Genomic DNA, 20,297 nt, shown 5'->3' on the forward strand with positions numbered 1-20,297 from the left:
TGGACTTAATCTGTGCTGAAGTGGAAAAATGGCAGGGGCACAACCTGCCTGCTCCAGCCTGATTCAATGACCCCCGCCATCAAACTTACCATAGGTAAGACATTAAATTCCGCTCTACATGCTCACTTTCTGTATGTTGCAAAGTTAAAGTTCTCTTTAAAATATTTTACATATCTGATTTCTATTTCTGAGTTTGTTATTTGTTGGTCAATAGATTGTGAAGTAATCTGTCTAATTGTTTTAGAGTGGAAGATCTTGAGATTTAAGAAACAATGGGCGCAAATTAACGGGGACAGAATCAGAGTTCGCTTTTGGGCGCGTTTAGTGGGGTGTTTCTCGGCTGCTGCAGTGCTGAGAAACACCCTGCTATTCAATGGCACTTTGCCTTTCCTTTTGGCCTCGGTGGGGAACGCCCTTTTGAGGCAGCACTTAATAATTTCCAGCACTGGCGAGCTCCCAGGGTCCTTGACCCCTCCCCCCATCCCTCACCTCACCCCACCTCTGAAGGCTAAGGCACCCCGGGCCCGACCTCCAGCATGGGCACCTTGGCACTGCCAGGCTGGCACCATGGCAGTTCCCATGAGCCCGACCACCCAGGTGTCCCCTGTGGCTTGGGAGACCCCCTCCCCCTCCCCCCGTGGTGCTGTTATGACTCGTCCACTATCTGTACTAAATGACCCCCGATCACGGCCTTGCTGGGGAGACCGTTAGTTCCCGGGCCCCAGGAGAATACCAAGATGGGCGTGACGAGGCTGGCAAATCCCGCCCCACATATTGAATAGAATTTTTTTCAAAAATATGTTTATTAAAAAATTCTCATATTAAACGAAACAATGAAACAGAAATACACATTGGAAGAAAGAAACAATAAAGCAAAAGCACATGTTAACTGTAACACAAAAAATAAACTTAACCCCCTAACAGCTCACAGTGATTAACTCCTTAAAAAAGGAAATGAATGGTTGCCATCTTAGGTAGAATCCACTGATCTCCTGATAGTGTACTTGACCTTTCCCAAATGTAGAAAGCACATGAGGTCACCCAACCAAGCCAAGGGACTGTGCAGAGTAGGAGATATCCACCCAAGTAGAATTCGCCTCTAGGGTAACAACGAGGCAAAGGCAAGGACATCCGCCTTCACCCCAGACTGAGGCACCAGCGAATCCAACATCCCGATAGTGGGGCGGGATTCTCCGACCCCCCGCCGGGTCGGAGAATCGCCGGGGGCTGGCTTGAATCACGCCCCCGCCGGTTGCTGAATTCTCCGGCACCGGATATTCAGTGGGGGGAATTGCGCCGCGCCGGTTGGCGCAACCCCCGGCGATTCTCCAGCCCGTGAAGGGCCGAAGTCCCGCTGCTGGAATGCCTGTCCCGCCGGCGAGAATCAAACCACTTCTCACCGGCGGGACAAGGCGGTGCGGGCGGGCTCCGGGGTCCTGGGGGGGCCTCGGGGCGATCTGGCACCGGGGGGTGCCACCACGGTGGCCTGGCCCGTGATCCGGGCCGACCGATCCGCGGGCGGGCCTGTGCCGTGGGGGCATTCTTTTCCTTCCGCCTTTGCCATGGTCTCCACTATGGCGGAGGCGGAAGAGACCCCCTCCACTGCGCAGGCGCGGGGTGCCATGAGCGGCCGCTGACGCTCCCGCGCATGCGCCGCATGGCAAAGTCATTTCCGCGCCAACTGGCGGGGCACCAAAAGCCTTTCCCGCCAGCTGGCGGGGCGGAAATCAGTCCGGCGCGGGCCTAGCCCCTCAAGGTGAGGGCTCGACCCCTCAAGATGCGGAGAATTCCGCACCTTTGGGGCGGCGCGATGCCGGACTGATTCGCGCCGTTTTTGGCGCCGGTCGGCGGACATCGCGCAGATTGCGGAGAATCCCGCACGTGGCCACCAGCAGACATGGGTCCAATTCTGCATGGAGTATCTCTAACATAGTGTTAAAGAAAGAGATCCAGCAGCTTATCAACTTGGGACAGGACCAGAACATATGTGTATGGTTAGCCAGCCCTTGTGAGCAGCACTCACACTTATACTCAACCCGGAGTAGAATCTGCTCATCCTAGCTCTGATCAGGTGCGTCCTGTGCAAAACCTTGAATTGAACCAAACTCTCAGACGAGCACATAAAGACATGGAATTGACCGTGTGAAGGGCCTCACTCAATATCTCACCATTAAGAATGGGACACAATTCACCCTCCCATTTCATTCTCACTTCGCTGAACAGAGCAGACTCTGTTGGAAGGATATGGCCATAAATAGTCCGAAATGATTCCCCTGTCAGGCCTAGAATGGACAAAATCTTCTTTGACAGTGAAGAGAGTGGCACCAAAGAAAAGGAGGGGAAAGCTTTGCGGGAAAAATCACAAATTTAAAAATACCTGAAAAGTCTGGAACCAGGCAGTTGGAATTTCTCAGCCAACTCCTTAAAGCTCGCAAACTTCCCCTCCATGAATAGGTCCCCAAACCTTTCCAGACCCTTCCCCTCCCAAGACTTAAAAGTCGAGTCCAAACCAGCTGTTAGGAAAAGGTGGTTATTGCAAATGGGGACTAGCGAAGACAGGGCAAGGAGCTTGGAATGTTGCCTAAACTGCTTCCAAGTGGTGATCACCACTGTACCTATTGCACGAAGACTAGAAGTACTGCAGGAGCTTGCTTCCATTTGTCCTCATTATGGAATTGGGATTGCTAAATCACAACAATATCTTTGGAATATTGGCTGCCCAATTGTAAGACAATAAATTAGGTATGGCCAGGCCCCCCAATTATCTGTCTCTTTGGAGCAAAACCCCACTCAAATAAAGGAGGGCATCACTTTGTTGACTTTAACAAAAAAGGACTTGGGGATAAAAATGGGGCGACACTGAAAGAGAAATACAAATCTTGGGAGCGCGTTCATTTTATTAGTCTGAAACCTACCCGCCAAGGATAGGGGAGGTTATCCCACCTCTGTAAGTCTCTTTTGATACTGTCAATCAGATTAGAATAATTTCATTTATGAAGTGAGGCCCTGTTCTAGTTTTGGCAAAGCGAAAAGCTAACATCCCTAGTTAGGCTCTCCTCCCAGGGGAGTTGACCGGGCATCATTCACTCTTTTTCAAGTTCAACTTGTACCCAGAAAAGGAACCAAAAATACTAAGCAGCTTCATTATCTTGTCCATGGAGGGTACTGGGTCCGTAATATAGAGAAGTAGGTTGTCCACCTAAAAGGACACCGATGCTCCACCTCCCCGATTTATTTCCCCTTCACTTAACAAAGCACCTCTACACTGTAACGAGAGGCTCTATTGCTAAAGCAAACAGCAGCGGTGACAGTGGGTATCCCTGTCATCTGCTCCTATTCAACTCAACAAAAAATAACAAGTTCAGGACATTCGTACCGACACTTGCAATGCCAAAAGTTAGCAACAATACTCGCCTTATACAGTAGCTGATAAGAAATAAATTTGTGGCCACAACAGAGCCTCCCAGACTCTCAAATAGATACTCCCACTATACTCTATCAAATGCCTTTTCGGCATCCAGGGAAATAATCACCTCTGGTTCGGGCACTGAGGAGAAAAGGACAACATTTAGCAGGCAATGTATATTGACAGACAATTGTTGATCCTTCACGAAGCCTGTCCGATCCTCTGAGATTACAATTGGGAGACAGGACTCCAGCCGAAGCGGCAACACCTTGGCAAGTAACTTGCATTCAACAGTGATTTAGGTTGATCCGAACCACACTTTGTTGGGTCTTTGTCCTTCTTAAGAATCAAAGAAGGATCAAAGAATCAAGGAATATAAAAGCAGGGATGTACTTCTGAAGCTTTATAAAGCATTAGTTAGGCCCCATTTAAAATACTGTGAGCAATTTTGGGCCCCACACCTCAGGAAGGACATACTGGCACTGGAGCGGGTCCAGCGGAGATTCACACGGATGATCCCAGGAATGGTAGGCCTAACATACGATGAACGTCTGAGGATCCTAGGATTATATTCATTGGAGTTTAGGAGGTTGAGGGGAGATCTGATAGAAACTTACAAGATAATGAATGGCTTAGATAGGGTGGATGTAGGGAAGTTGTTTCCATTAACAGGGGAGACTAGGACCCGGGGGCACAGCCTTAGAATAAAAGGGAGTCACTTTAGAACAGAGATGAGGAGAAATTTCTTCAGCCAGAGAGTGGTGGGTCTGTGGAATTCATTGCCACAGAGGGCGGTGGAGGCCAGGACGTTGAGTGTCTTTAAGACAGAAGTTGATAAATTCTTGATTTCTCGAGGAATTAAGGGCTATGGAGAGAGAGCGGGTAAATGGAGTTGAAATCAGCCATGATTGAATGGTGGAGTGGACTCGATGGGCCGAATGGCCTTATTTCCACTCCTATGTCTTATGGTCTTATATTGACTCTGTTTTGTAAAATTTTATATAGTCCTCTATGGCAGTGGACATGCACTCACACAATTTCTTATCTGCTAATAGTATTGTGTCTAACCTCCATGGCAGACGTTGAGTAGGGCCAGATTCTAGCGCTAGATCAACAAACTGCATCTGAAATAACAATTGCTATTTACTCAGCCACCACCACTGAAGGGGAGTACCACAAGGAGATACCACAAAAAAATCAAATCGCGAATACACATAATGAACATGCGAAAAAAAATCTTTATCACCTGGGTGTAAGAAAGCCAAGAATCTATGCCCTCTATCTGCCCCATAAAAGACAACAAAGCGCTGGTCACCCCGGCTGGAGTAAGAGATATGGGCTTATAACGATCCAATCTAGGACGAGGGCGCAGTTCATGTCCCCACCCAAAATGAGCTGATGCGAGTATTGTTGCTAACTTTTGGTTGGTTCAATTGGCTCTGTTTTATAACCTTTGCTCTAGAGTCGCCAGGTATCTTTATGATACCGCCGCGAGGTTCAAGTTCGAGTAATGATCAATAACTCAATACACCAATTAGTAAGATTCAAATCAAAGCACATTTATTATACACAGTGAATCGCTACTCATGCATAAACTCTACTTTCTAAGCTATTTCTATCACTAACAGGCCAATACTTAGCTTCGGACCGGCCCACCAGGTCAGGGGAACAAATGGCCTTTCGTTCGGATTCTGAGTCTGCGGGTTTCAAAAGCTGGTATGGACTGGTAGCTAGGAGAGCCTATCTCGTAGCGAGCGTTGACTTGAGACTTACGTTCTTTGGAGGCAGCTGGACAGGTCACTGTCAAGGGTTGGTTCGTGTTGCTGAGTGACCCTGTCAAGAAGGACGATTTGAACTTGGGGGTTTTACTTTATAGTCCCCAGGGGCTTCCCACCTATCGGGGCGGACTCCGTACCTGGTTTCAAGTGATTGGACTTCGTTCTGATCGCTTGGTTCGATTTCTCCAATACTGGAGCTGTTCCCTGATCGTTGGGCGGTCTTTAAGTGTCCGTTAACCTCTTTTGTGTTGGCTCCTGCTGGCGCCGAGGAGTCTGGCTTGGCCTTGTTTACCTCAAATGTTTTGATTGTTTCCGGGGATCGCTCATTACTATGTAGATGGCTGCTACATTACTATGCAGTTGGCTGCTTGTATCGATGCTGTCTGGGCTTTTGCAGAGTCTAATACACAGTACACTTGCACCTGCTAGTTTTTGCCTGTGTTAGCTGAATTTCCCTTCAGCCTTTGCTGTTCTCCATTTTAAGTCGGGAAGTGGCCAACTCAGGTGGCTACAGTATAAATCGGGGAGGGAGGCCAGCAGGGTATTAATAAAATTCGTATCGTCCCAGTTCAGGGTGTAAATATTAACCTTAACCACTGGGATGTCCACCAGAGAACCACAGACAATAACGTGTCTGCTGTTGAGATCGGCCAAAGTCTTCGAGGCAGAAAACGGAACCCTTTTAATTAATTGATATCGCTGCACCCCTGGCCCTATCATCGAAATACGAATGAAAGACCTGTCCTACCCAACCCTTTCACAACCTGCTTTTGTCACTGACCCGCAAGTAGGACCACAACTTTTCACAATATACATTAATGATCTGTAAGACGGAACTGAAGGCACCGTTGCTAAGTTTGCAGATGATAGTTGGGCAGCACGGTAGCATTGTGGATAGCACAATTGCTTCACAGCTCCAGGGTCCCAGGTTCGATTCCGGCTTGGGTCACTGTCTGTGCGGAGTCTGCACGTTCTCCCCGTGTGTGCGTGGGTTTCCTCCGGGTGCTCCGGTTTCCTCCCACAGTCCAAAGATGTGCAGGTTAGGTGGATTGGCCATGATAAATTGACCTTAGTGTCCAAAATTGCCCTTAGTGTTGGGTGGGGTTACTGGGTTATGGGGCTAGGGTGGAGGTGTTGACCTTGGGTAGGGTGCTCTTTCCAAGAGCCGGTGCAGACTCGATGGGCCGAATGGCCTCCTTCTGCACTGTAAATTCTCTGATAATCTATGATACAAAGATCTGTAGAGGGACAGGTAGTATTGAGAAAGCAGGCGGGTTGCAGAAGAACTTGGACAGGCTAGGAGTGTGGGCAAAGAAGTGGCATATGGAGTACAATGCGGGAAAGTGTGAGGTTATGCACTTTGGAAGGAGAAATGGAGGCATAGACTATTTTCTAAATGGGGAGATGCTTAGGAAATCAGAAGCACAAAGGGACGTGGGAGTTCTTGAATTCAAGACCAGGGATGTACTTCTAAGGCTATATAAGGCTCTGGTCAGACCCCATTTGGAGTATTGTGAGCAGTTTTGGGCCCCATATCTAAGGGAAGATGTGCTTGCCTTGGAAAGGGTCCAGAGCAGGTTCACAAGAATGATCCCTGGAATGAAGAGCTTGTCGTATGAGGAATGGTTGAGGACTCTGGGTCTGTACTCGTTGGAGTTTAGAAGGATGAGGGGGGGATCTTATTGAAACTTACAGGATACTACGAGGCCGGATAGAGTGGACGTGGAGAGGATGTTTCCACTTGTAGGAAAAGCTAGAACCAGAGGACACAATGTTAGACTAAAGGGACGATCCTTTAAAACAGAGATGAGGAGGAATTTCTTCAGCCAGAGGGTGGCGAATCTGTGGAACTCTTTGCCGCAGAAGGCTGTGGAGGCTACATCACTGAGTGTCTTTAAGACAGAGATAGATAGGTTCTTGATTAATAAGGGGATCAGGGGTTATGGCGAGAAGGCAGGAGAATGGGGACGAGAAAAATATCAGCCATGATTGAATGATGGAGCAGACTCGATGGGCCGAGTGGCCTAATTCTGCTCCTATGTGTTATAGTCTTCCAAAACCAGCACATCGAAGTTTAGACTCTTATGGTGAGCAAATGCTCTCAATCTTTTCACTGGGCCATTCAAACCCTTAACTTTCCAGGTGACAAGCGAATTGGGGGTCTCCCCCCCCCCCATCCCCCCCCCCCCATCCCCCCCCCCCCTCCCCCCCCCCCCTCCTCTCCCCCTCAATCCGGAGTCAGCTATTTCCACAAAGGGAGATTACCCAAAGGATACTGAAAAGGTACAGCAAACAGACCCGCCCAAGATGGCCACCCAACCAAATCAAAAGACTGGACAAAGAGAAATCAGTAGACACCATCAGCAAATTACCCCCACCTCCCTGCCCTCACGTCAATGTCCTGCTCTTGAATGCAACCACACCCAAATACAAATAGAGGCAAGGCAAACACAAACTACTAAAGTCTACTTCTAACAAATCTAAACAAAACAATAATCCTAAATTCATTATCTAAAAAACGACTTTAATGAATTGTAACCAACCCTTCAAAACTGCTCCCGTTAGCTAACTCTTAGGTTAGTAGGGAGGCTACTAACTGCAAATAAGAAATAGGTTACAGACAACAATATACCAAAACCCCGTAAACCTTGTGCTCCGAAAGGGAGCTATATACCATAACAAACAGAGCCCCACATCGAGCTAAAGCCCAAATCTAAACAAGAACTATAAAAATTCAACTACAACAAGAAGGAGAAAATACATGAACAAACATGAAACCTCAACTGTGCAACAAATAAACATGCCCATCAACAGAACCTAAAACTCACTTACACTATGCTGAACTTGTGTTTGTTGACGAAAGAGTCCACCTTTCCCGGTGTGTTGAAGAAATAGTCTTTTTCCTTAAAAGTTACTCAAGGCCGAGCAGGGTAGACCAAACCTAACCGGACTCCACTTTTATACAGGGTGACCTTGACTCTATTGAATGCAGCTCTCTTCTTCGCTAGCTCCATACCCATGTCTTGAAAAGATCTGGTGGCATGGCCTTCCCACCTAAAGTCACAGTGTTCCTTCCCCCATCTTCGAACCCTCTCTCCTTGAAGCTGTGGGACTTCACTGTCACCGCACGCGGTGAACCCTCAGGACGAGGTCTCGGCCGGAGTGTAGGATGGGTGCGGTCCAACTCAGGAGGGGATGTGAATCCACCATCTTACCGAACGTATCTGTGAAGTACTCTGTGGGCATTGGGTCTTTCATCCTCTCCGGCAGCCCCACAATTTGAATATTTTGCCTCCTGCACTTATTCTTTAGGTGATTCATCTTGGCTTTCAACGATTTGTTTGCTTCCACCATCAAAGATAGCTCCAATTCCAGCGAGGCAGTCTCACGACTGTGACTCAAAGGGCCACTTCCATATCTTTGATCGTGGCTCTATGGGCTTCCACGGTTTCATTAGTTTTCCCAATTGCCGCTCGAATGGGGCCCAAGGCCTCTTCCATTGATTTCTGGAGGTCCTCCAACACAAAGCTACTTGACCGTTAATGAGTGGCCAGAGCACCAGCAACTGACTGCCATTTTACCTGTCGATGAGCTCCGAGAGACCTCAGACTCTGTCGACGAACTTCTGCTTTGCACCTTCTTTCCCCTGACGTTTTTGGGCATCTCAGTCATACAAGATCCTTAATACAATAACTATGTGGGTTTTCAAGAGTAAACAAGCCATGTTACTGAGGGGCAAAAAGTACAGCAGTCCAGCGGGAGCCATCTCGTTCCCATCTTCCCCCTACATCTTGAATATATATTAATAGATTTTTGGATACAAAGTGAATCAAGATGTAAGAGAAATTTTGCAGGTTGGTGGATTTGAGTAGAAGAACAACTATCATTGTATTGAATGGTGGAATATGCTCGAAGGACTAAATAGCCTGCTCCTTTTCTACCTTTTATGTTCTTGTGTCACTTATTATGTTGCTTTCTAGTCCTAAAGCAATCCATAACTTTGTGCAGGCAGTGATTCGCATTTACTGCCGCAGCATATTCCAAACCTGTGACCTCTACCACCCAGAAGAACAAGGGCAGCAGATATGCACTGGATTGCCACCATGACCATATTCCTCTCCAAGCCCTACATCATCCTGACTCTAATTCCATTGCTGTTCTTTCACTAACACTTAACACCAGATCCACTGCTTCTCCCTTATCTATTCTGCTAATTCATTCCTGAAAAAACTCTTTAACAGGTTTGTCAAACATGATTTCTCTTTCATGAATCTATGTTGACTGTGCCCAATCCTACCATTATTTTTTATGTGTCCAGTTGACAGATTTTTATCACAGATTCTAGTGTTTTCCCTACTAATGGTGCCAATCTAAGAGGTGTGCAGTTCATTGTTTTCTCTCCCACCTTTCTTAAATTGTGGCATTACATTTGCTACCTTCGAATCTGCAAGATCTGTTCCGGAATCTATAGAATTGTGGAAGATGACAACCAATGCACCCATTATCTCCATAACCACTTCTTTCAACATTCTGGGATGTAGATCACCAGGTCTAGGATATTTATCAACTTTTAGTCCCATTAATTTTTCCAGTACTTTTTCCAGTACTACCTTTTTTACTAATACTAACTTATTTCAGGTTCTCAATCTCACAAGTCCCTTGGTTCTCTAGTTTTCCAGGGAGGTTTTTATATCTCCCTCTGTGCAGATTCAAAGGCTGGAATTTTCTGGCCGTTCACGCCGGCGGGATCTTTTGGTCCCGCTGAAAGCACATCCCTACCATAGATTTCTCAGTGACGACGGGTGCATTCAACGGGAAATTCAGCTGACAACAGCGAGACCAGAAGATCCCACCACCGGCCAAAGGCAGATTGTGGCGGATTGTGTGGAAAATCCACTGCAAAGCATTTGTTGAGCTTCTCTGCCACTTCCTTATTCTCCAATATAAATTCTGCTGTCTCTGCCAGTAATGGGCCCATATTTGTCTTTGTAAATCTTTTCCTTTTTATGTACCTATAAAAGCTCTTGAAGGCCTTACAGTACAGTGGTAGCGTTCCTACCTCTGGGCCAAACCTCTGGGATAATGTCCCCTTCAGGGTATTCAAGTGCATTCATAACGTGGCCAAACACGTTGATTAATAACATGCAAAACCTTCTAATTTAGATGGTAAGAGCATGAGAGTTTCTTGGCCAGTCAGTCATATTTCAGAAAGCAATGGCAGACCATTGCAATACTTTAGCAAACATAATCATGGACCAATCCAATGGAAATCAACATAGTTGTCAACTCCCTCTTAGGGCGTGTTCCCTGGAAGAGGAGGAGTATTGATCTAATACTTTACAGACTGCTGTTTCTTGCTAGTTTATTTTCAAATTCTACTTTCATTCCTGATTAGCATCTTGGTTCTTCTTTGTTTAATTCTAAAATACTCCCAATCCTCATACAATCCTTAACTTTTTTGTTAGCTATGGTTGGATCACTTTTCCAGCTGGGGTTTTGTGTTTTGAAGGAATTTAAGTTTGTTGTATGATTGTTAGGTATTTATTTTAGGATATTTCTTACATGAGTGTTCATGTACTGTTAGGCTCTTAAGTGAATCTGGCTCATTACTGAATCTAATATGACCTGCCCTCTTGTTTGTACTCAGACATATTGGGCGGGATTTAAGTAAATGGGAATAAGTCCCATAGCTGGTGAGTTTAGCCAAGTGTTTCCCGGTGGTCGCAGCTATAAAACGGCACCCAGGTTAGATAAGGGCCTCAGCGGGAAACGTGCAGCCGAGACCACACATATCCCCTTTTTGTGCACTGAGGAACTCCGCTGGCTGGAACTCCTCAGTGTAGCGAAAGATCAGGGCGCCATTTATAAATGGTGTCCAGATCTCTGAGATCCCCGAAGCGATGCAGGGCACCCCGGCCCGACTCCCACTGCGCAAAAAATTCCAGCTTGGCAGTGCCAACCTGCCACCCTGGAAGTGCCCCTTCCAGCTGGCACTGCCATCTGGGCACCTTGGCAGTGCCAGGATGGCACCCTGTTGGCACTGCCATGGTGCCAGGCTGGCAGTGCCACAGTACCAAGGTGGCATTTTCCCCGCGCCAATGGTTTGGGTCTGGGGGTGCCCTGCCCTTATGATGTGGGTTATGGGCGCCTCGAGGATGCCCCAAAAGGTATGTTGTGGGGGGGGGGGGGGGGGGGGGGGGAGCGCCTGGGTGTTGTGTTGCAGGATCGAGTGCGGCCTCGACTGGCATTCTCTTCCAAGATCCGAAAAAATAACATTCCTGTTCGTTAGTGGGGTTGTGAGCACCGGAAAATTCCTCACTAAACCCGCCCACAATGGGACTCTTTTTTACCAGTTAAGTCGCACCCTAAGTTTTTTGTTCGCATACCTACTTGCACTATCATGAAAACACTGGGCAAAATTTCAAATATTTACTGTCTCAAGCTTCCACAAACTACTACAGGTGCTGCAGGCAAAAAGTAGCATCCCCTTCGTCATTCACACCAAATTTCCACTCTCACCAAATTCCTAACTTTACACTGTTTACAATCCATTCTACTTATGACCACTAGTGAAATGAAATGCTGCACAGGAGGCTGGGGGCAGTATAATCAGGTGGGAATGTGCAGGGTGAAGAACAAACTGCCTTTCTGACCGATGGTTCGAGAATGGTTTCTCATGTGGAGGTCAATTGAGGACCTTGAGTGGCCTCATTCTGTTGTTACTAGTGTTCTATCAGCTGTGGGCAGAGGTCATGCCATGTGGGCAACCTAGCAGCTAAATGCTGATGGGTATGGCTGTGACCAGGTGGGGGAGGTCCCTCCTAATTGGATACCCCATGTCTAGAGAAGAGGCCCATTGGCAGTAAGGGCTTCTCACACTTGAAGACCCCAAACTGCCTTTTAAATTGACCTTCCTCCCACCCCCCTCAGCGGGGTCTGCATGACTAGCCCTGGTGAACGAGCCTTGCTTACCTTCACTGCAGACTCCGGTAGTGATCTAGTGCAGTCTGGGCTTACTGCAGTACTGCAAGTGGCCTCCGCTCCCAGTGGTACTCCTGATGCCAATCAGTTTGGCAATTACTTAGACCGGGCTCTATGGTAAGGCTATTGTGCGGTTGCCACTGGATCTCCCATTAAAATTCACCACCTGTAATAGCAGATACTATTTTTATGCACCTTTTCAATCATGTCCAAGGTGGTGGCATGGTTGCACACTGCTACATCACAATGCCAGGGATTTGGGTTAAATTCCAGCCTTGGGTCACTGTCTGTGTGGAGTTTGTATGTTCTCCCTGTGTCTGTGTGGGTTTCCTCCAGGTGCTCCGGTTTCCTCCCACAGTTCAAAGATGTGCAGGTGGATTGACTGTGCAAAATTGCCCATTAGTGTCCAAAGGGTTAGGTGGGGTTGTTGGGTTACAGGGATGGGGTGGAGGCTTGGGCCTCTACAAGTGCTCACCCAGATTCCGAAGCCCAGTAATTACCCCTTATTCAGGAAATCACTTGGAATGACTGTTAATTGTCAGAGAGGCAGTTTCTGTCAACTGAAAATGAAATGAAATGAAAATCGCTTATTGTCACAAGTAGGCTTCAAATGAAGTTACTGTGAAAAGCCCCTAGTCGCCACATTCCGGCGCCTGTTCGGGGAGGCTGTTACAGGAATCAAACCGTGCTGCTGGCCTGCCTTGGTCTGCTTTTAAAGCCAGCGATTTAGCCCTGTGCTAAACAGCCCTGTTGACGAACTTGCAGTTTTTTCAAAGTCCTAAGTGATAAAGATAAACATTAAATTAAATTTGAGACTAACTCACCCACTACTTTCCGAGTATTCCATCCCCCACCACACTCCCGACCTTACAATCTATCTTCAATGCTATCAGTTTATGACAACACTGTGAAACCAGTCATGGTGGTATAAAGCAACTTATTTTTATTGAAAATATTTTTACTGAAGTTTCATTTTATAAAACACAATTTACAAACACTGAACTTTAAAGAGAGAAAAATACCCCAGCCAGAAACCCTCCCCAACCCACTGACTGGTACCAATTCCTAAAGATAAAAGACAAAGGTTGCCACCTCCACCTGGCCTGGGTCCAGGACCCACCCAAGACAACCATCAACCCTTCCCCGAGGACAAGATACTTAAAACCCCTTAGTCCCAGTCAGATCCCCAACCCCCCTGCCCCCCATTTCCCTCAAAAGAGCTTTCCAGAAAAAAGACTCCTTTCCTCTTCTCCCCCCCCCCGCCCCCTCTCCCCCCTCCTGCACCCCAAACAAATAAGCTAGGCTCACTGAATCTTGCTCAGGCAGGTCCAACAGGTAGCAACTGCTCCCCCCTCCCCCACCTCGCTCCGTTCACTAGTTAAAACCTTACAGCTAGCTACGGTAACCGTCCACCCAGGGTGTATGCCCACAAAGAAAAATAAAGCCTCCAAGCCTATATCGGTTATGGATGAGTAACCAAAGCGCTTACAATACTTAAATTCCACCAGGGGGCCATATATTCCCCATTCCGTTGCCCTGACCACTATCCTCCCCCAACAACCGTAGCGCCCTCAATCCCAAACGTCGAATAGATACTACCCACAACCCCTCCCAAACCAACCCCTCCCCACTGTCTCTATTAAATCCATTCAATCAAGTCCAAGTCCATGTTCCTTGACAAAAGCTTCTGCCTCCGCCGATGTATTGGAAAAATGAAATTTCTGCCGAAAAGCCTTGCTGGGTACACCTCTCCAAACCTACTGCACTCCTGAATAGCGCTGATTTTGCTTTATTAAAAGCTGCATGCCGCTTCGCCAACTCCGCTCCGACATCTTGGTATATCCTGATGATGCTTTGTTCCTGCCTCGAGTCCTGATTCACTTTGGCCCATTGCAGAACCCGCTACTTCTTCTGGAAGCTGTGGAATCCAAAAATCACCGTCCACAGCGGCTCATTCGCCCGAGGCTGATGGGCCTGAACCACCTCTGGAGGGGACAATCACCTGTCTCTGCCCAAAAGCTTGGCAAACATCTGAGAAAAGTACTCAGTCGCCTTCGGGCCTGCACACCCTCAGGTAATCCCATGATTCTGAAGTTCCATCTCCTCGACTGGTTCGCCACGTCATTCACCTTTTCCCTCAGAGACTTGTTCCTCTCCTCTCAGCTTCCAATGATATTATTCAATTCCAATGCCGCTAAAAGGCCGCCTCCACACTCTTCAGCACCTGTCCATGCTTCTTCAGTCTCCAAGGTCTTTTCCAGCTTCTGCCGAATCGGCCCAAGGACCTCCTCAATTGACCGCTTAAGGGTTTCCATCATCACTCTGCCCTGCACCTCAAAATGCTTCGCAAACTGTTTTTCAAACTCCTGCGCTATCACCTCAGTCAGCGTTTACACATAATATGAGCAGTCACACCCAAGGCTTGGTCTCCCACCTTCCCTCCTGCTGAGCTTTGTGGGCTTCCTGGCTCTGTCAAAGGATTGTCCTCTGTAATCTTCTTGCCACCAACTTTCTTCTTAGATTTTGACATATTTTCAATGCCAAATTCCTTATCTCATACGATGGGCCGGTATTGGTGACCAAAATCCCTGGGAACCGTGTTTAAAAAGTCCAACAAACATAAACCATAGTTTATGTACTTCTTGTCGCTCTCCATGTGGGTGCTTCGGTACACTGTCGTGCAGTTGGGTGATGTGACATACTAAATATGTATACTTATACACTACAATATAGTTCCTAAATCATTTTGGACTACTTTGCTGCCTTGCGTGCCACCGTCTCCCACTAGTCGCCACCGGAAATCCGCAACTAATTTTTAGACAACTTAACATTTTACTGTTTGGTTTGGTTGTCCACATGAATCATTTCAACTTGTGGCCTGGCAAACATAAGGGGACATCAGTTATAGTAGTCCAAAATGATTTAGGAACTATATTGTAGTGTATAAGTATACATATTTAGTATGTCACATCACCCAACTGCACGACAGTGTACCGAAGCACCCACATGGAGAGCGACAAGAAGTACAGTTAATTAAAGATCTCGTTATTGGGCCTAAATGTGTGATTATTTCAGATTTCTGGGAACCACAGTACAAAACAGGTGGCAGCAGGTGTTTGTGAATAAAATCCAAACATTAGAAACATAACAAATGCTGAATTAAATGCAGAAAGAAAACCTGAATTAATGCCAGGAAGAGAAAAAAACCTTTGAGTGAATCATGCAAAAACAAAATGGCTGCCTCTGCAGCTCCAATTCAGGATAAGGTGCAGATTGACATTCATTGGCTTTCCAAAAGGCACTGGTGAAGAGGAACGGTCAGTTACATTTGTTTGTGGACAGGAGAGAATGTTTTAGATCTGGGAGATAAAACTTTTGAGAACTTTATCACAGGTTCGCAGCCGAAGTCAAACCAATGATATGATTTTCAGAGCCCGAGGCAGGAATCAGGTGAACCTGTTGAAAATAGAGATTGAGAAATGTAGCCAGTAAGTGTGAATTCAAGGAAACCGATAAAAGGCTATGGATCTGCCCATCTGGGACACCGCATACCCTTAGGTACGAAAAGCTCTGTTCAATAAGACTTGAACTGATAATATTGCAGCATGTGGACACTGCCAGGTAACATGAAGCCATGAGTAGAGAGTTGAAGATGCTGGGTGCCATTTAGCAGCTGTGTTGCGCCCGGTGCAGGTCCGGGCATATGGGTCAAATAGTGGGAGAGGCAAAAATTGGGATCCGTGCCAGGCACGAGTCGGTTTGCGATCTAACCAGCCTGTTTTCGGTGGCGGGTTCTAGATCCCGCGAGATACCAATTAAGACCAATCTCCATCTCATTAGTAAGACAGAAGTCCAATCTAACGGCCTCCTGGGGACTATCCGGCTCCCCAGCGATTGGTCACGGGGGCACTGTTTAGCACTCCTATTTAAAAATGGGGGAGCTGAGTAGCCATTTCCATTTCCCGGCATGCAGACCGGGGCACTGGAGCTGCTGCCGCAGTGCTCGGGGGGAGATGAGGGACCCCTCGGGGGAGGGGGGATGGGGGTGTGTTGTGCGGGCCTGATTGGGAGGGGGTGCTGGCGTCATAGGTCAGGGGTTGTCTCTGGACTGGGGGTGAGGGCCTAGGCATTTGCAGGGCCAACCGTCAATATTGTATGTACTCATAGCACGGGCTGCCTGTTGGTCCCACCAAACACCTCCAGGACAGAGCACTGTTCTTGGTTCTATGCTGATGGTCATTTTAACTTCCTTTGGCTGTGAGCAGCCTGTGTCTGCACAGTTCAATGTTACTGCTAATAAGGGATTGTATTGTTAGTTGTGAGAGCACTTCACAGCTCTCAAATAGATTCTCGTGGAAATATGTGCCATGTCTCATGCCTTGAGGCACTAAGTGCCGTTAAATACGGCCACGATCTCGCTGATGAGGCAGTCGGGAAACACTTAAGAAACTACCCAAAATGACACTGAACTTATTCCATTAAATTGCGCCCAATGCCTTAATACACTGTTCTTCAAAATCAGGGGCGCGACCTGCAGGTGGGTCGCAGGCGGGTGTCGGGAAGGTAGCGGAGCCGTTGTCCGCGGCGCTCCTGATCGCGCAAATCCCCACGCAGCAGCCGGCTTTTCATAACGCCGGCTGCAAGCGGCCGCGAACATGTTAAAAAGAAATTCAGCCGCATTGCGCATGCGCGCACGATGATCGGCGCACATGCGCAAATGCGTATGCGCGCCGATCACCAGGCACACATGCGCAGTGCGGCCGCTATTTTTTTAAACGGTTGCAGCTTTTTGTTTTACAAGTTCTGCAGTGGTTTTTATTCATTTATTTTATTCATTTAATTTTTATTTTTTTCATTTAATTTATTCTTTTTTTTTTACAAGTTCGGGGAGGGGTTTTATTTGATAAAATTTGACAGGAAAAAAATTCAGAACTTTGGACAGATGGAGTCTCCATACTTTCCAACACCAGAAAGAAGGCTTCACCTTCATCCAACAGGTTCCATTGGAGGAGCATGTACGAGGGCCAAAGGGACCCAAAACCATTTCCTCCATTTTTGTCAGCAGCAAACAAGGTAAGAGAAGATGGTGGGTCGCACAGGTCGGCTGGCGTGGGTCGCGAAGGTCGGCCGGCGTGGGTCGCGAAGGTCAGCCAGGTTGGGTCCTGAAAGTTGACCGGTTGGTAAAAATGGGTCCCCGGAAAAACAGTTTGAAGAACACTGCCTCAATAAGCTTCAGCAACATAGCTAAATGAACTCTTGACATTAGACTACATTCATTTTTAAATTTTAACATTTTGGAAGCTCTCCTCACACTTATCTGCCTATAAACACTGCACCATGTAATTTGGATGGCTGTATTCAGCTATCGTTCAACGGCAAGTTGTTGAATATTTCACAAGTACTTTTCCAGTGTGTTGAACATTTCTGGAATGATGAAAATCTGTTATTTTGAATTCTTCATAAATCAATGTGACAGAGCCTCAAAATTATTGGGTGACAGTGTGTTTGCTTAACTATATTTTATGATTGTTATGACAAATGCTGACTTCTTCAGTGCTATAGTCATTCTATTTTGGGTTAATTTATAATTTTTCCTTTTGATCTTTTTTTCACCAGCTGAGTTTTAATGTTTTGCACTACTATGTGATTGGTTATGTCTTTTAAGAACCAAGTTTGAAAAGACCCTCTTCAAATATACTTTGTAAGATTGTACCAGAACTTCCCACCTTGGTAGATAGCCCCCACATCATTTCTGTTCTGCTTTAAAATAATAAGCATTTTCCTTGAAAAGAATTGGCTGTTGGTTAATGAAGTAAGGATGATGCTCGTTTGCAGCAGTTTGCCATGCAAAGCCCCATAGGAGAATCTTCTTAAGGTGTTTTAGTATTTGTAGGTGAAGGGCGGAAGAGATGTCTGTGAGGTAACTTAACAGTGATACCGGCTAAGTTTGCTTAAATACTGTGGAATAAATATTTGCTTGGTTTGATAAATATTTGCTTCCAGAACTGCGGAAATCAATGCAAGATTTTCTTTCTGTTGAGAGTGTCAAAATATTATCCAGCTGTATTGCATTAATAGATTGAGCACATTGCACCAGTAATATGAAAAATGGATTTGTATCTGCGTCACTAAAAAAAATACTTTAATGGAGATAACATTGATCTAAGAAGCGCTGTTAAATTTCTTCATCACCTCCAGCACTCGCCCATCAGCAATTCCCTGCTTCCTAACTCTGCCCGTGTGCACAAAATTCAAAATGTTGCCCCCATCTCTGCACCACATACATATTCCCCGCTGTTTTGTTCTCGATTTCGAAAAAATTGAATGATCGGTGGAGATTTTGTGTAACTGGAAATGGCTAAGTAACTTTTAGCTGATACTTCTCTCTGCTTGTTTTCAGGAGTTGGGAGACTGGGGTTTGGAGGACGGAAGTCCTGGGACTTGGAAAGGAAGGAAGAAAATAATTTATCTCACTGGACTAAAAGTTAGATTGATCCTATTTTTGGGCACGGAGTTGTGATACTCGGTCAGTCTGTACCCACTCCCATTGAGGCAGGCGGCATTCAAACTTTGTACTTCCTGTTCATTTAAATGATTGCAGGATTGTCGTGTTCAGCCAAGAACGACCTGCACTGGCTGGTTGAATGCTCAATGGAGCAAAGCAGTGTGAATGGTTACCACTTGTCCCAGTTAGCTTGCTTCTCTTTTTGCAAACTGCCCCCTGTAAAGCAGTGCTGCGCTAATTAGAAGGAAGCGACTGCTGATTACCAGTGGTGCAAATGGATATAAAGAGGACAGCCAAGAGGCAGGGCTTGTGGAATTTCAGATATAGCACTGGAGGCCTTAAGTCCAGGAGATTGAGAGGAGGAGGGAAGTGCCGTGCTAGGTACACTGGTCTGACACTGGCTACAACTGGATGCAGTTTAGATCAGAAAGATACTCCAGACCTTGAAGTTAGTTCAATCAGGTTTATTGAACTAATAGCACAGTTAGCACAGTTCTCTGTGAGTTCGACTCTCTGCTAACTTAAGTGTAGTTACTCTGTCTGACTGAACCAGACTAGCTCTTAGCCACGTGGTGGAGTTGTGAGATTGTAACAACACCCTTGACTGACTCGCTAGATGTTCATCAGTGGAAAGAGGCGGAGTGTGAGTGCCTCGTGTCTTTTATAATCAGATCCCACCCCTGAGTGTCTTGCCTGCTTATTGGTCATGTCCTGTTCTCTGTGTCCATTCGCTGCTTGTCTGTATATCATTATGTGTGTGTCTGCATATCATGACATCATCCCTTTTTTAATGTTTGGATGACATATGTGAGTGTATTTACAAGAATAGGCCAATATTAACATATATACATGCAGTGGATGTGAACATATGTACATGTGAAAACAGCTGTCTAATGCGAGAACACAGAACAAAGCAAACAGAACAAATGTTCATAAGCCCAGTCTCTGTGGCTTGCGTCTGATCCTGGTCGACCGCCGGAGAGGTGGTGGTGGGGACGACAGTGCCTTGATGGGCGGGATTGAAGCCTGACTGGTGGCCTCGTGAGTCGAGGTATCAGGAGGTGGCAAAACAATAGAAGGAAACGGAGAAGAATGTGGTTGCGGGCAGGTAACTTTGCGCAGTGCCCGTCTGTTTCATCGCACAACAGAACCATCAGCCAGACGCACAACATACGAGCGAGGGGCAGCGTGTCGAACAACGACAGCTGGAGCTGACGACCCTCCATTAGGGATCTTAACCCGAACAGTGTCTGACGGGATAACACGGGCAAATCGGTGGCATGAGCATCATAGCCCTGTTTTTCCGGTCTCGGAGTTGCTGCACCTTCTGCAGCACCGGGAGGTGATCCAGGTTGGGCACGTGTATGGCTGGAAGTGTCGTTCGCAGATCCCTGTTCATCAGCAGTTGAGCCGGCGACATTCCAGTGGACAGTGGGGTTGCCCTGTACGCAAGCAGCGCAAGGTGAATGTCAGACGCAGAATCCGCGGCCTTGCAGATGAGCTGCTTCACTATGTGCATGCCTTTCTCAACTTTTAAGTTTGACTGCGGATAGTGTGGGCTGGAAGTGACGTGTTTGAACTGATAAGACTGGGCAAACAGAGACCATTCATGGCTGCTGAAGCACGG

At 46.8% G+C, this 20,297-nt stretch overlaps 1 protein-coding gene across 9 annotated transcripts in view; it reads left to right on the forward strand.

Moving 5' to 3' along the window:
* ssbp2b (single stranded DNA binding protein 2b) overlaps window positions 1-20,297 on the forward strand; it is a 645,808-nt gene that overhangs the window by 45,256 nt on the left and 580,255 nt on the right. For 6 of the 9 annotated variants that reach the window (XM_072516201.1, XM_072516198.1, XM_072516200.1 and 3 more), the window contains exon 1: window positions 17,089-17,238. The exons of the other annotated variants lie outside the window; for them this stretch is intronic. In XM_072516201.1, the coding sequence (XP_072372302.1) occupies window positions 17,108-17,238 (131 nt within the window). In that variant the 5' untranslated portion in view covers window positions 17,089-17,107. Of the gene's footprint in view, window positions 1-17,088; window positions 17,239-20,297 lie in introns of those variants that run through there. 9 annotated transcript variants of the gene reach the window in all.

Source organism: Scyliorhinus torazame, chromosome 9 (genome assembly GCF_047496885.1).
Source record: "Scyliorhinus torazame isolate Kashiwa2021f chromosome 9, sScyTor2.1, whole genome shotgun sequence".
NCBI lineage: Eukaryota > Metazoa > Chordata > Chondrichthyes > Carcharhiniformes > Scyliorhinidae > Scyliorhinus > Scyliorhinus torazame.